The sequence below is a fragment of the Malaya genurostris genome, chromosome 3 (assembly GCF_030247185.1).
Source record: "Malaya genurostris strain Urasoe2022 chromosome 3, Malgen_1.1, whole genome shotgun sequence".
Taxonomy (NCBI): domain Eukaryota; kingdom Metazoa; phylum Arthropoda; class Insecta; order Diptera; family Culicidae; genus Malaya; species Malaya genurostris.
In genome coordinates, this window is record NC_080572.1 from 164,669,927 (window position 1) to 164,686,407 (window position 16,481).

Consider the following 16,481-nt stretch of genomic DNA (forward strand, 5'->3'; position numbering starts at 1 on the left):
GGATACAAATGAAATTCAGAAACCTTGTATGAGAGTTTCATATTCTTTGACTTTGTAGATGGGACTTTCATTTGAATGTAATTGATTAAGAGAATTGAGAAGTTTAATGCAGGTGACTCAAAACTCCTTTCACTGGGATTGAGAGGAAAAGTCACTTTCACAAAAAAGTCAATATCTTCGTTAAAAATAGACGGATTTCGCAAACTATGGCCTGCTTGAAAGGTATTACAACGAGGTATCTGAATTGTGGAATCTACTTTGTTTTTGAAATCGATTGAGACAGACATTGTGAAAGAACAGCAAATTTTAACATAAAACTTTTTATAACTAAAGATGTAAGCAACGAATCAAAGAACGAAAACAATACATTCAAACAACCATATACAAACTAGTAAAACACGTATATGTTTTACGAATCGTACTGAGACACCTGTAACATTGTGCTTTCTTTCTCAACTTGTGTACTAAGCCGTCGGTAACAACCGCAAACGGCACACAATAGATTCTGCTTTTCTAACGTCAACGAATTCCAATCATTTGAAACCATCATTTTGCTGAAGGCTACGTTTTGGCGATTAAGAGTTATTTGGCTTTTTCGATTTTTTGTAAGACAGTTATTGAAATGTTTATCAAAATGAGTTGAAAAAATAACACAAAATTTCCTTATTTTCTGACCTTTCAGAAACCACAAACCTTCAATTTCTATCGATATGGCATCTGCTGAATATTCGTTTTAGAAGGTTGACTGGTTTTTGATGAAAAAAACAATATTAACTTTTTAATAGTAGTTCATGTTAACAAACTTAGTTGAGTAAAATTGTGCGCAATAATTAGTCTGACAACTCTTTGCACTCGTAAAACTGCTCACGGAATAGATAGAGCACAAACGTGATTTTTAAGAGCCACCCTACTTTTACTTCGAAAAACTGATGTAACTCAATCTAATGAAGAGCTAGGAAAGTGGCTTCTTCAGCAAAGTTACTCAACAAAAAAATTCATGCATCTGTGCTGCGGTGCAATAATTTTCAAATCAATGAAGAAAGATTCTAATATTGCAATATATTTCAATCAAAACATGGGCTACTCTAATGACATTTTAAATCAAAAGATGTGTCAGTTGATTACGAACAACTTTTGTGAAGACACCAATCACCAAAAAATAATGTTTCATAGAGATAATTTTTTTGTCTCGCTAATTTTCCGTTTCAGACCACTGTTTAATGGTTTATCGTCTCGTTACTTTTCACACCTCTGTGCATCGATTATTCATCTCATACCATTCAGTTTGGTTCGATTCTATCGCTTATGCCATCTGTTTACCATTCGATACAAAGTGTGAGAAACGAAACGAGACAAGTGCAGCTTGTTTCACACTCGTAATTATTTCGGGTGGGATACCAAACAGAACAAACGAGTACAAATTGCCTCATCCAAGATCCCGATCTATATTAGTGTGAAAGGGTTTCAATTTTCAACTTGTCGGCGGTTCTTCATTATAGTAAGAGGTCTCGATAGCTTATTTCGGGTTTATGCAAATAGCCATCTCCGTTGTGTTTCTTGTTCATCGATTGAAGATTAGTGCTGATGTGTCGAGGTACGTTTAACCGATTTGTACCGCTATATACAAGGTTTCAACGTATCTTTTAGTAATGAATAAGAGAATACCGATTTTCCGATATGAAATCTGAGTAGCCCCAAGGTTGACCCGGGATAGGCCGATCCGACCGATCCGAGCTTTCCGAAACCGATTTTTTTTTCAACTACAGGTGTGCGCAGTGATATTTTAATTTAGTGAATCGGGGACGGGTATAGCGTGATGGGTAAGTCTTTCACGCAGCCAACCTGGGTTTGATTCCAACAGACGAACAGAAAGTTTTGTGACCCAAAAAAATCTAAATAATCTATCTATATCCTATCTAGTTCTGAGTAGTAGAGAGACTCCAAACTGCAAGTATAAATCCCAGGCAACGATAAGCCTTCGCGACAATGTACGAAATATGTCTGTAAGGGAAAGTATTATAAAGCGCCCCTACTGATCAAAACGCCACCCTTTCTTATTTTAAGTATTCGAAACTTTTCTAAACATAAGTTTTGTCACTAACACTATCTTTTCGTAGGATCTTTCTTCTATGCAAGTTTGGCAGTTGTCGTTTGCTGGAAAATATGAAAAAAACTAAAAATATCATTAGGCAGCTTTTTGATGTAATGTTTGGCTTCGATTAAACAAGCATTTTAACCGTATAAAACGTCTAATGGTCGTTTGTTACTTAGTAATTGACTTTAAGCAGTGTTAATGTCTCTATTTACAGTATAAAAATCCAAAGAAACAGAGCCATTTCTTTGATATACTAATTTTTTCATAACAGTCACTCTACGGACATTATGCCCCACCTTCGATTCAACAGTATTCTTCGTGTTAAAATATTGTTAAAACATATTGTATAACGATTATTAAAATAAAATGTAGCGTTGAGAGGAGGTTTCCAATTGTAATTAATTGATTATGCAATTGATTTCTGATGCAAAGAATATCTTCTTTACCTGTTTTTCTTCTATATCGACATTTCAAGGAGCATATTGCATCATTGTTGTGGGGCGTAATGTCTCTTGTAGTGGGGCATACCACTGATTTGTTGTGAGGCATATTATACGACTACTGGGGCATTATGTCTACGGCAAGCGAAAAAACTGATAATGTGGTCGTTTTGGAAAATGTGTTTGTAACAATCATTTCTCATCACTTCTACCGGAATCATTAACATTGAAAATTATGTTCCACAGGTGTATTGCAAAGAAATACCTCGAAGAAAAAATATCAGTACATTTAGGAATATCTCACGGGTTTTCTTAAGGGGGACTTATTATGACACTTTACCCTAAATGTACAAGGTGAGATGAAAAAACTGCAACCAACTTCAGACTGCTGTCATTTCTAAACCGCTCGTCCCACAGCTGTCAGATTTATTCTAGTGACAGCTCATTATATTATTTACAAGCGCACAAAAGCATTTTGGTGGGAATTTTTCAGAAAAAAAGTTATTTGTGATGGAATTCAAGTGTGATAGTGTGATTGCTTTGCATTTGGCTGGAAAACCACAAGTGGCTATCGTTAGAGCCCTCCAGCATTTAAAAGTGAATAAATCTTTTGTGTCTCGTACCATCGCTCGTTACCGTGATACTGGTAGCGTAGCCCGACGTCAAGGAAGTGGACGAAAAAAAACAGCAACATCGGCAGAAATGGTTCGAAAAGTGAAGAAGCGAATTGAACGAAATCCGCGTCGCAGTGGCCGAAAAATGGCTCGTGAGCTGAACATATCGCAATATGCCATTCGGCAAATATTGAAAAATGAGCTTGGACTAAAGCCATTGAAGTTCCAAAAAGTGCAAGATCTTACTGATGCGCAAAAAAAGTTAGACTCGAAAAAGCTAAAGAGTTGCTTCGCTTGGCCGAAAGTGGTGAACTGCCGAATTTGGTTTTCTCCGATGAGAAACCATTCGTTATCCAGCAGTTTGTAAACAAACAAAATGATCGTGTTTACTTGCCAGAGAGGTCAGCTGAAAATTTGCAGCTTCGGTTGGCCACCAGAACTCAAAAGCCGGCCATGGTGATGGTGTGGGCCGCCATAACAGCCGATGGTCGCTCGCCGCTCGTATTCATCGACCGTGGGGTCAAAATAAATGCGCAAATCTATCGCGAAAATATTTTGGAGGGAGTTCTGAAGCCCTGGGCACGCAAACATTTCGGCCGCAGACCTTGGACATTCCAACAGGACTCAGCACCATCGCACTCAGCACGCGCCACCCAAGAATGGTTAAGAAATGAGGTTCCTCGCTTCATTTCCACCGCACAATGGCCACCAAAATCTCCGGATGCCAATCCGTTGGACTATTGTGCCTGGGGTATTTTGGAAAGCAAGGTTGGCACTAAAAAATACCAAAGTGTCGATCATCTCAAGCAAGCGCTTCGCCGAGAATGGGACAAAATACCGCAGAGCCACTTTCGGGCAGCGTGTGATGGTTTCATTGGCCGTTTGAAGGCCATAGTTCGTGCCAAAGGTGGCCAATTCGAACAAATCTAAACCGATTCTCAAATTTGATGTTATTTCCGACATTTTTTGCTTTCATTCAATAAAATTTAAAAAAAAATGAAAAAATTATGGCGTTTTACTTTGTTGCAGTTTTTTCATCTCACCTTGTATAATGAAATCATTTTCACTGCGCATCTTCACTCACTCCTTTTCATTAAATATCAATAACGATGCGGCCATGACCAAAGGCTGCGCTACTGAGGTAAAGGAAGGAATGTTATTCCGATACTCTCTGTTTCTAGAGACCGCGGGTTCCACTGTAGTAGGAAGGAAAAAAGATCTGGATTGTTTTGATAAACAATTTGATCTCAATAAAAGCAAATTTTTACTCAGGATAAATATAATAAGGCATTGTAAATAAGCAGAATATTAAATATCTCCAAAGAACTATCTCACCAGTATTCTGTTTCTCCTATTCGAATTACTGTTAATGAAAGATGAAACACTACTACTGAAAAACAAATAAAATAAAATATACACTCGCGGTTGGGTTTTCCGCAGACCAATATTAGTTTTTCAGCTTGTAAATTTGACTTGTAAATTTCCAAGACCCGGACACATTACATAGAAATCTGATAACATCGACAATGATATGCAGATGGCGCTTCGATTGGTTTACATTGTTTAATTTTTGATGGCTGTTTTTGCGTGGAATGCACCATATGTAGATAAAGTCCGTTTGATTACCTTTGGGCATAGCATATGCTATAAGATGAATTTTGCGCCAACTTGAGCAAACGTTGGCAGCACCCTTTCAGATGTTAATTAAACTTACTGGACATTACCACAAAAAGCCATATTGAATACTTTTTTTCCCCTAATTTTATCTAGACTGCCTTTTAAAAAGGGCCAAATTTTATGTACATTTTCTTAATATAAAAAAAATCGAATAAGTATTTACAAAATTACAAATCGAGTCCTACACTGGAAAAAATCGATCTTGAAAATTTTACAATTGTTTACAATTTACATTCTTGTAACTTGATAATTTTTTGACTATAACCATTTGAAAAAAAAAACGTGTTTTCATCCACCTAGTGGTGTAAAGATACCTTTCTCACATATAATACTCTGGTATTCTATTCGAAATGTTTGTGGGATTGTTTGGGCAATAACTAGTATAATATTAAGAATAAGTGCTTTGCTCGCGTAGGTCATTCTTAAGAAAACGAAGTGGATTCACTATTATATGCACTTCCAACACCGGAACCCGAGAACCGGTATAATCGAAGTCGATTCGTACGGCCACCAACTAACATGACGTCCAAACTCTAATAGTTTTTGTTCTAGTTTTGAAGTTGTTATACGATTTTACCATTTAATTTAAAGTTTTTGTTAAATCAGAAAATATGTAGCAATTTTTGGTAGGATCATAAGACCTTTCATTTAACCCTAAGGTTGGGATTATCGGTTCTGCAATCTCTGAGATAAATGAGTAAGATCCATTTTTGAGCATATGTTATGTCTATTATCTCCCGTCGATTAATCGTTAATCGAAAACCGGAAGCCAGGATAGCCACAATTGGTTTGTTTATCTGCATACTGATAATAGCTACACAAGCTTTGAGTCCAGTTTAGACAATTTTTTACAGTTTTTGTTTCGCCGATTTAAGTGACGGTGCACAATATTTAACACACTTTACCCTATAACTCCGGAACCGGAAGCCGGGTCCGGATGAAATTCAGGAGACCTTTCATTTGAATTTAAATTTGTGGAAATCTGTCAAACCATCGTTGAGAAAAGTGAGTGAGATCCATTTTAGAATTGATTTGTTTAGTTGCCTACTGATAATGACTGTCGATTTGTGAAGTTTTGTAAAATTTTTGCGTTCTTTGTTTACCCGGTTTAAGTGATGGTGTACAATATTTAACACACTTTACCCAATAACTACGCAACCGGAAGTCGGATCCGGATGAAATTCAGGAATTCCGTATGGGACCACAAGACCTTTCATTTGAAGTTTATAAAAATCAGTTCAACCATCTCCGAGAAAACCTAGTGAGATTATTTGACACATACAAACACAGACATTGCTCAGCTCGATGAACTGAGTCGGATGGTATGTGGCACTTGGCCCTCCGGGCCAATTTTTACTAGTCGATTTTTCAAGCCATTGCATAACCTTTCTATATCAGAAATACTAAAATGGTTAAAATTTCCAAAGACAGTCTAGATAAACTTTGAAAAATTAGTCATAAGTGTGGAGAAATTTAATATATTATTAGCATTAGAACGTTATCTGTGGTAGTCTAAAAGTTCTGATTCTCACCGAATTCGATTAACAATAAAGGTAATGTGCAGTTTGGTGGCAATCTGTTAAGTTGTTGCGGAGGTATGCTGGAACATACTAACACACGGGACCATTAATGTATCCATAGATTTCATGTGCAATTTCAATATGTTCATTTAAAGCTGATTACGCCAAATTGGATTAGTGAAAGTAAAAACAAATTCTCATTTCACCCATCTAACTGGGGCACATGGTGTGCAATGATCTCCAACTGTTGACTACTGCAACGTCACATTTGGGTTTACTTTTCGACATAACAATGGTCAAATTGAACGAGAAACTCAGTAGTGAAAGCGCGAGAAACCGAAGCGATAGTTCCAATGTTAATAGCATCGGTATCGGTTATGTGGATGGTACCTGTGATGGCCAACGAAAAACGGTAACTCACTTGCTGTACATTTGGACTACTTTTTTGTTTTCTCTGTTCACACCGGATCTACGTAACGTACCGGCAGCATATGCCGAATTTCGGCTTACCTTGTCGGTACTCCTAACACACATTTTCGATAGAGAGGAGAGAAAAATAACACGTTCGTTCTGGAAAAACTATTCACTAGGTTTATGTGCCTCAAAGCATCGACATATTAATGCACCACATGGTCCTGCCCATCATTATACTAGGTGCTAGGTAGTGATAGCTGTTTGGTTCGGACAAAGCTATAAATGTTCCATTATTTTTCTTTCTTCTGTACTTTAAAGAAACAGCAAGCATAAGGTACTAGAAAAGCTAGCGGTATTTCAAAGCTGCATTCATTAAAGCGAAAGAAATCGTTTATTCCAGGCTAAGCTTAGTTTCAGCGCAGCTCAACTGTACAACATTTTTGGATTATTCTTTCGCTAAAGTAGCGAAAATTTCAACCACAAATCTCTCATCTCGTAATAATAAAGCGCAAGTGACGAACGAATGAAATCAGACGCCCTGCTTTCCATGTTGCCAGTACTGGTGTGACGTTACTTACGGTTACATTTCACCGGTTCAGCTGCGAGACGCCTTTTTATACATTAAAGATGTAAAACACAGCAGGTTCAACGAGGCCAGAACATTATGGGTCTCAATGCTGAGTACTGTGCTATTGAGCTTCGTTAGAGGTAACTGTGCGGAGATTGGTTTCGCTAAATTTCCCAATCAAATATACTGTTTGCCTAGTAGGCAGATTTAGACAAACGTCATGCTTGCTTTGTTTGCAAAGTTTTATTTTGTGTTCCAGTCTTCGGTCCGATTTGCTACGTTGTGTTTATTTACACTTGATCGTTTCATCTATTTTGGCTGTGCTACTTGGTTGAACTTGAGTTGATCGACTGCTACATTTGTTTCTGGTACTGCTAATAGGCTTCTGAAAAGAGGGAACAGTGTGTATGAACAAGTTTAGTGCTTGAACGGTACAACGGTTTGGGTTTTCAGCAAACTTTAGAATCAAAGTTATCAAAAAATCTTGTCGTTCAAAATCTCACATCGGATAAACGAGAACAAATACCAAGTAGTAGAAATGTGCTATTATTCTAATCATTGAAAAGGTAGCTAGGTATGATTAAAGTTATAACCGGAATTCTGTGATGTAAGGCTCGCCACACTTAATATCTTTAAGTAATAAATCAACAATATTTCGTGATTGTTGTGATGAAATGAAACAGTTGAGAAGTCGAAATTAGGGATTTTCACTCCAATTTAATGAAAAAAAACTGTTTTAATTCACCTTGTGGTGTAATGATGCCTTTCTCATTAACATTTTATTAGAAATCGATGTAAGTTCCAATGGAGTTTTTGACAATTTATTTCAAGAGACCGTCACAGTCGTAAAAAGTATTTGCGGCCATCAAATAGCCAGGCCTATAAGTTCAAATAGTTATACAATCTGCTTTGAAAATTCCGTACTTATCTGTGTTTTAAATTTTATGACGATTAGACATTTTGACTATCATATAATAAGTTTATAAAAAAAATTAATTCATTCAAATGTTAATTGTAAAGACAAATACTGTTTCAATTAAAGCTAGTTGATTCACATCTCAGACATTGTTTCGTTTGAGACAATTAAACAAAAATGAAAGCAAACGAAAACTTGTGCTTCTGTTATTAATGTGTAAGAAATTCAAGTTAAAACTGTAGTAATACTTTTCAAGCAGCATAATGAAACATGCTTTGTGATTGGCATTTCAATTTCTGTTATTATAATCAATTGTAATCACAGCCGATGAGTTCAGTTGTGTTTTGAAAACGTGTGAAGTTTTCATTCTCCCGCACAAGCTATACGTAATTGAACAAAGCACGTGTTCTTCGTTTACAAAGGCGGAGTGTTTTCTTCTTCCGTATCAGCACGTTCCGATACGTAACGGTTTTGCGTCGTCATTTTGTATGATGGTATGTAGTTTTGACACTCATCGTCCTATAATTTCGGAAGCGGAATTCGGATCTGGATGAAATAGCTCAGTATCTTTTAAGACAATAAAAGCTTTGATTTGAATCAAGATTTGTGAAAATCGGTCTAACCGTTGCTGAGAAGTCGAAGTGAGTTCCGTTTGGAGTTTTGGAGGTTTTCTTCACTATTATCAGTGCTTTCAGAACCGGAAACCAGGGACTAGTAGTCAACATCTGCCCACTACATGAGTTTACTAATCAGTTTATACAAATTCGCACCTCATATCGCCATCAATTGTGAAAAGAATCTCATTAGAATCTGAGTTTGTTAAAATCGGTACAGCCAAGAAAATTGAGTGACAATGTTTGTCACATACCCACAAACATACATCCACGCACGCAGTTCGGTTTCACATCTCATTCAAGTCAGTCGATAAACCAAAACCGCTTACGTTCGGGACAGAAGAAACCAAGTACAGTATTGTGCAGTGAACAATAGAACGATCTCGAAATGAGTGAACCAAACGAACAAAAGCTACCGCCGGTACGAAAGAATACAATTATTGTTGACTTCAGACAGTGCAAAATTCGACCTTCTATACGAGAACTTGAAGGTTTGCTTAAGGAGCAAATGCATCTTGGCATTAAACGTGTGCATTTACTTCAATGCAATAAGACCAATAATGTTGTTTATATCCAGTTCTATAAAAAGTTGGATGCAATTCAATTCGCTAAAGACAATAATAATGTGCACTATGTGGAGCACGAAAATATCAAGTACAACATTCCAGTATATATGGAAGATAGTACTATAGAAGTGCGTGTGCATGATCTTCCCTCAAGCTTCACCGATTCATATATTCGCAAAACTATGTCCCAATACGGAGAGATTTTCTCTATCAAAAAAGAAAAGTGGAAAAATTTTTTCCCCGGTATTCTAAATGGCGTACGTTTGTTACGCATGTGCTTGAGGAGACCATACCTTCTTATGTGACATTCGGTCAGGATACAAGAATACCGTGCAAATCACTTGTTACCTATGACAATCAGATGGCCACATGTCAATATTGCCAAAAAGCTGTTCACTACGGTAAGCCATGTGATAAACCGGACAAGGAGACAACTATACCAAAGGACAACGGTGCTTCCTTCACACCAACCCCAAGCAACCCCAGTACACCTGTGACAGTCACCAACAACAGTGAAGCATCCCCTTCAACGAAACCATCCAACGTAACCCCTATAGAACAAAGTACACCAACTGCAATTAACAGCTTACCATCTAACCAACCAGCAACTGCAAACAATGTACAATAAGGCGCATCTACTGCAACTAGCAACGAAATCAACAACAATACCTCGGCAATGGAAAATAGAAGCTCCTCTCCCCCTAGAAAAAGGGTGACAACGAGATCCAATGCAAAAAAATATCTAAAAACTCAGCTAAATCGGCCACGTAAAGCTTGTACGCAAATAGGCCTGAATAAAAAATATTTTAAATAAAAAAAAATACATACACGCACATACATTTTGTAATCTCAACGAACTGATTCAAATGGTACATGACACTCGGCCCCATGTCTTTCTATATGAGAAAGACAATAGTCGACTGTGTGATTTCGATTCTATTTAGATGCAACGGCAAACACTCTGTTCATCAAGGCAGCTATTCCATTCCAACATCTGAATCATCCATAGTCTCACTTCCACTTATAATTTGCAAATCGATCAACCGAAATTTGAGGCATCTTCATGGATTATAATCTTTTACGATGGAAACAACCCCGTTGTAACAGTACCACTGCAATTTCTCCCAACTTCAGTGACAGCTAGCAAAATCTAGCTAAAACATATTGAGAAGATTCATTAGCATAAGAAAATAATCGATCTTGTTGTTAGCATACCACCTCAGAACCGCCGTGGAGTAACGGCAGCTGGTGGCCAAATCTGTCCAAAAGATGAATTTACCAATCATTCATGCTGCACGCTTTTTCAGGAATTCTTTTTTTTTCGAATTCTTCGATGTAAACTTTGATGTCATCGTCGAGGATGTGACGAAAGGTTCCGTTTTCAGGCCTCAACAATAAATCGTATGTCACCGCCATAATTCACTTGTGACTCTTACTTTGTACGAAGAATATTCCGCATCGTTTGAAAATGTTCGTTGCACTTTCTGGTCACGTCTCAGATCGAAAAACCAGATTTTCGTAGGTCCTCTGATTCAATTTCCCATTCAGGCTTTCCTTGTAGGTTTTGAGCACTCATCAAGCTGTTGTTGTCGGCATCTTCCGCACTTTAGACAGTTGTGAACCGGGTCAGAGAATTTTAAATACACTTCAGAAATAGGACCCCAAGTCGAAATACTAGACCTATTTGAATGTTTTTTAATTTATTTCGCATTTCAAATGAGTCCCTTATTTACTTACAAACCAATTCGCATCTTCTCATTCTGCTACTAACAGAGAAGGCGATAGCACCCAGTCGCCGTTCTATTGAAAAAGGTTCCACGCTCTGGTCGTCCGAATGAATCTGTATAATATAGAAATATGAAGTTGCAACAGATTACTGACATATCAAAAGCAAGTGTGTTCACAATTTTAAATGAGCACCTGAAAATGAAAAAAAAATGTTGCAAAGTGAGTGTCACGTTTTCTCACAGCTGATCAAAAACAACAATTTTTACAATTCTGAATGCGTAGCAGCTGGTGGAAGTCAATCAAATTGACCATCGGCAAACATGGTTAGGGCTTATGTATTTTGGTTAGGGCTTAGGTTTTTGGAATGTGACGTCCAATATTTTCACTGAGCGCATTTTTAAAATACCTAATTATATTACTGCTTTGCCCTATTTCCTGAAAAAATCTCCACAATAAACGTTTACATTCTATAGGAAAACGTGTATTTGTTGATGTAAAAGCTTCTTCTTGTAAATTCGGAAATGAAGGTTTGAGGTTTTGGACTTTATTTTCTCAGCCCTGTATGCCACACTAAGGAAATATTATTCTTTACCTAAAACAATAATATATCTGTGTACCCCTAGGAGGAATAAAACAGATAATTTAAATGTTTCATCAATTCCAACCAAATACTTTTGTTAATTTATATAACTGATATTAATAAAATAATTCCGATGATTTTGTAGTTTTAGGGATATTTTTTAATCTAATGACAGCATGTAATAAATCGATTTTTCCCTCATATTTGTATGGTTTGTCATACATATTGAGAATGTATTGAGATAAATTAGATTTATTTTGAATTCGCGACATGTGAAATAGTGGGGTGGGGGGTCTTTGCTCCTGTGACAAAGGGGGGATGGTGAGTCAAAAATCGTCAAAAAAGCGTGACATCTTTCATGGACAGCCCCTTATTGGAAAAAGATCTCAGCGAATGAAGAAGTCATAACTGAAAATAAAGTGTATCTTTGATGTTAAGGAGAAATCGTGGTATAAATGAAGTATAGAAATGTTGGAGTGCCGTTGGAACAATTGTATTGCTCTTCAAAGAGAATACATGTATGTCACAGCTGAGATAAAATGTTGTAAATTAATCATATATAAACATATAAATGTTAAGATGGTTCGAAAAATCGATTTTTCCATCATTTTCAAAAATGAGTTTTTTTCAATTTATTGCCTTTGAACCACAGAACCGATGAATCAAACTATATCATTTTTAATAGTAATACTGATACTAATTATATTGATATTGTTGCAACGTCTTTCTATACTCAACTATATTCTCTTCAGCTCACTTTTTTACTTTGTTATACACTCGCATATATTTCACCTTAATGAATATAATAAGTTTCAAGTTCGACAGTTCAGACGGTTCACAATGATCTAAGAATGTCCTCTCGCTCACTCAAGTAGCGTGCATCGCATCTGTAGCACGCAGCATAGTTATCAAAACCATTAGCATCACCTTTCTGTCAATACTATTCTGCAAAACAAAGATACGCATAATCAGTTTAATCAGCCGCGGTCTTGTATGGTATGTCCCGTCAAGGTTGATACTGTAGTCGTTATTTACGTTTCAAATCGAACCAAGCCTACTTAGATGCAGTGAGATAGAAAATCAATTTAGCCGCGCTCCAGAACACGTATCCGGAATGGTCATAGGTTTTGCTCGATATGCACGGATCGCTGCGATTCCCTATTTTCCGCACGATCATGCACATTCTAATGCAAACAGCTTGTGAGCCCCGTCTGCTAGTGATGTGCTTCTATTCCGACGTAAAAAAATAAGCTTTTAAATAATGATATCTCAGCGGGCGGCAAACGAACGGTTACTCGTTCGCGACAAGACCTCGAAAGCTATAGAGCGCCTTTCCTCCATACCGGGAATCTAGGTCTATATCCTGTGCATCTTTCTCTTCCTGTCTGTCTGGTCTGCTTCAGGGTTCACCACCTGTGTCGATTGCATTATTACCCATTATGCACATTCGTGGCGTGGCTGAGTATAATGCGCAGTCGTTTGAAATGTTTGGATTTCCAACGCGTTGTCAAAGTTATCCGCGGTGCACTAGGGTTGTCTGCGTCGTTCTTAAACACGTTGGTGTACAATTGCGCCCAATACTTACACAGCGATGAATGTTGCATACGTAGAAATCGTTAAAAAAGTTGTGAAATGAAGATTTCAGAAAATATGAAAAGATCATGAAATCACGCTTACATTCGCTAGAATATCCAATACTCTGTGATTGCATAGCTTTCCTTGCGTACGAGAACGTAATGAATGAATTTTGCGTCTGCACGTATCCATCGATCGGATATGACCACAAAGTACTACCCTAGAGTCCGATAAGCGACAAAGCAGAAAACGATTATTAGCGTCAGCGACACAAGTAGAGTACCTGCATTTCAATGGCCGTACCAGAAGTTGGTGCAAAAAGTGGCAGCCAAATAAAATAGTCATTTTACACGCATCATTTTCCAATAAACAGTTTTACAGCGTATAAACAGCCTGATTCTTGGCGAAACAACCGTGACCGAGCGGCTCACTAGAAGCAGTACAGCTTACCAATGGTTGACGACTTCAGGGGCGGCTCAGGTGTCATGGGGCTCCACAATTTACAACCCAATTGTTTTCTCTACCTTGATCAACAGTTCTACTTTATGCGCGTAAGGAGCCTGTCCTGTTGGCACGGTCCCGCCTAACTAAATGTGCTTGCACGGAAGCTCTTCGAAAGGTGGTCTTTTTTATTGTGCGAAATGTATGCCGATCATCCGCAAATTACAAGCGGAGCAGCTAAGAACTGTTTAAACCTACACGTAAACGAGCAGTTATGGAATACATTTCATTATTATCTCGTGATCCGATAGTATAAATATTTTGTAATAGTTGAAGTTATGGTTGTCGAACATGGAGATCACGACATAAAAGTTGTGTGTTTCTTACAGGGTGACCTGATTACAGAGAACCTTGTATCCTGCAGTTCTTGTGCACAATTGAAGAGTAAACACGCTAAATATGCTAAAGTTTCAAATTACGTATGCTAACACTTCAAAAAAAAATAGGTTAACCGCAAGCTTCTAGAACAAACAAATCTCAAATGAATGTTGTGCGGAACTCTGCTGTTCCGTAATGAACACTCTAATAAACGTGAGAAAATTGCCATCGAAGCACCAACACCATTTGCAGGTGTGGAAATGTCGGATGGCTGGGGTCTGCTGAAAGAAGCCGAATCGAGATTGTTTTCAGAAACACTTTTGCTTGTTAGACTTCTCTGATTGCTTGGACCTGTAAATTTGACCACACTGAGGAAGTATGGTTCATGAGTGGGATTAATTTTGTTTCGGAACGTTTGTGCCTGCACCCCATTGTGAGAGTCGGGAAGAAAAACTAGAAGATATAAAATTAAGTAGTTCAGATTTGAGCGCTGCTGGAACCGATCGGTGGAGCGTGGCTCCCGGCCAGAAATTGCTCATTAAGACGAGCGGATCGAGATGAGTTGGCAACGTATAGGTGGTTTTCCGTTCGAAGAAAACGGTAGTCGTTGGTAAAATTATTTTTGATGAGTTTTTATTTGTATCTATTATCTAGCCACATTTTAACATTTCTTGCGCGCCTTTCGAACACGTAACATTAAATTTTGTGTACCTTTATGCTCTTTCCAGAATGCACTCTTGCACCCTTCATCAGCGGATCCACTTCGGAGAAGATTCCGTTCGTGTTTCTACCACACCGTGGCCAGATCGTCTATCCAAGCAAAGAAATCGGTTTCCCGGGTAAGTGTGTTGACTAAACAAACCGCCAACTTTGACCATCAACCATCAGCTCTCTTCTTAGCTGATGAGCAGCCACTTAAGTGTGATTTACCGCCAAACAGTTTGCTCATCAGTTTGCTTGCACTGCACTGCACTGCAATGGTTCTGGTCGAAGGTAGTATGGATGTGTGTATGTGTGTGGTCAAATGCGGTGGCAGATGGTAGCAAAACACTACACTTAATCGAAAGTACTTAAACAGCCTTCGCTTGACCAATTCCTGCATTCTCGAGGACCTTTGCCCCGTGCAAGTTTGCAAGCGCAACTGAACAAAGAGAAAGCTGTAGCAATTTTATCTAGTCGACTTTTATCGTTGAATTTAGTGCAATGAAGTCAGAGAAATGCTCAAAGGACGTTGGCGGCTCTTTTTTATTCATTCTTTAAAAAAAACTATAACGGGTGGCAACTAAAATTTTAGAATTTCTTTCTCAAGCTGTCAAAAAAAGACAAACATTCTTGGAGAAGATCTGATTTATTGAAATTAAAGATACATTGTTCATTGTTGAAAAAATTAGTAAACATTTGAAAACGGTCCGTAATCGGATGTTCGGCGAAGCTTCCGTGTGATGCCGGAACAGGAGCGTTGTACGGCCTTCATGTCAACTTTGCGAATGCACACGGAACCACCCGCGATCCCATTTCAACCAGAATATTAGTTGATTTTCTGAATTCGAATGGTTAAAATTTGGTACAACTAATCGATTGTTGTTTTAACTAAACTGTCATTTTTGTTTTTCGATTAGCAGAAACGATGGTTGAAACAACTAATTTAACTGTTTGAAAAAAAAATGCTGTCAATTAGTGAGGACACATACCTTTCAATTTCAACAACTATTTTAGTTGAAATAACTGGTGTTGTTATTGAAACAAAATTCTGTTAGTTGAAAAATAAATCGGTTTTATTCGTTTGTTTGTTTTGAGATCAGTAAAGATCTAAATTCTAAAAAAAATACTTCTGATTCGATCGGAAATGATCGATGTAGAAAAACGTTTTTAATCAGCAAAAGTGCCCGGAGGGGCGAGTAAATTAGCGAAGTTATTAAATTTACCTAAAATGATGCCTTCAAACGGTTGAACTAAAGTTATGCACTGATAATTTTAGTCAATTTATATGAGCTTGTGTGTATCAACCGCTGGGAATTGGAATTTTGCGACGGCAATTCAAACGCGCCATTCAATCGCAGCGCGTTCTGTGCGTTTGAAACCCTTCGCTCCTGTTACTTTTATAAATTAAATTCATGTCAAAAAGCGTTTTATTGCTAATGCATGAACATCATCATCGGTAACAAACAGCTGGAAGTAAAACAGTCTGCTGGAAGTAAATAATGATCGAATTTGAAGCATAAAATTTTCGCGCATACCTGAAAGATTACGAGATGATCATTCATTAACATTTTCTAATTTGTCACCAAATCTTTTTCATCTCAAACGAGGTTAACTTTATCACAACACCGCTGTTAGATAAACATTTGTTATCAT

General features: G+C 37.6%; 1 protein-coding gene across 1 annotated transcript in view; it reads left to right on the plus strand.

Moving 5' to 3' along the window:
• The window catches only part of LOC131435405 (uncharacterized), a 217,346-nt gene that overhangs the window by 148,943 nt on the left and 51,922 nt on the right, over nucleotides 1–16,481 (plus strand). Inside the window, exon 6 of the mRNA XM_058603248.1 lies at nucleotides 14,855–14,965. Within this exon, the coding sequence (XP_058459231.1) occupies nucleotides 14,855–14,965 (111 nt within the window). The remainder of the gene's footprint in view (nucleotides 1–14,854; nucleotides 14,966–16,481) is intronic.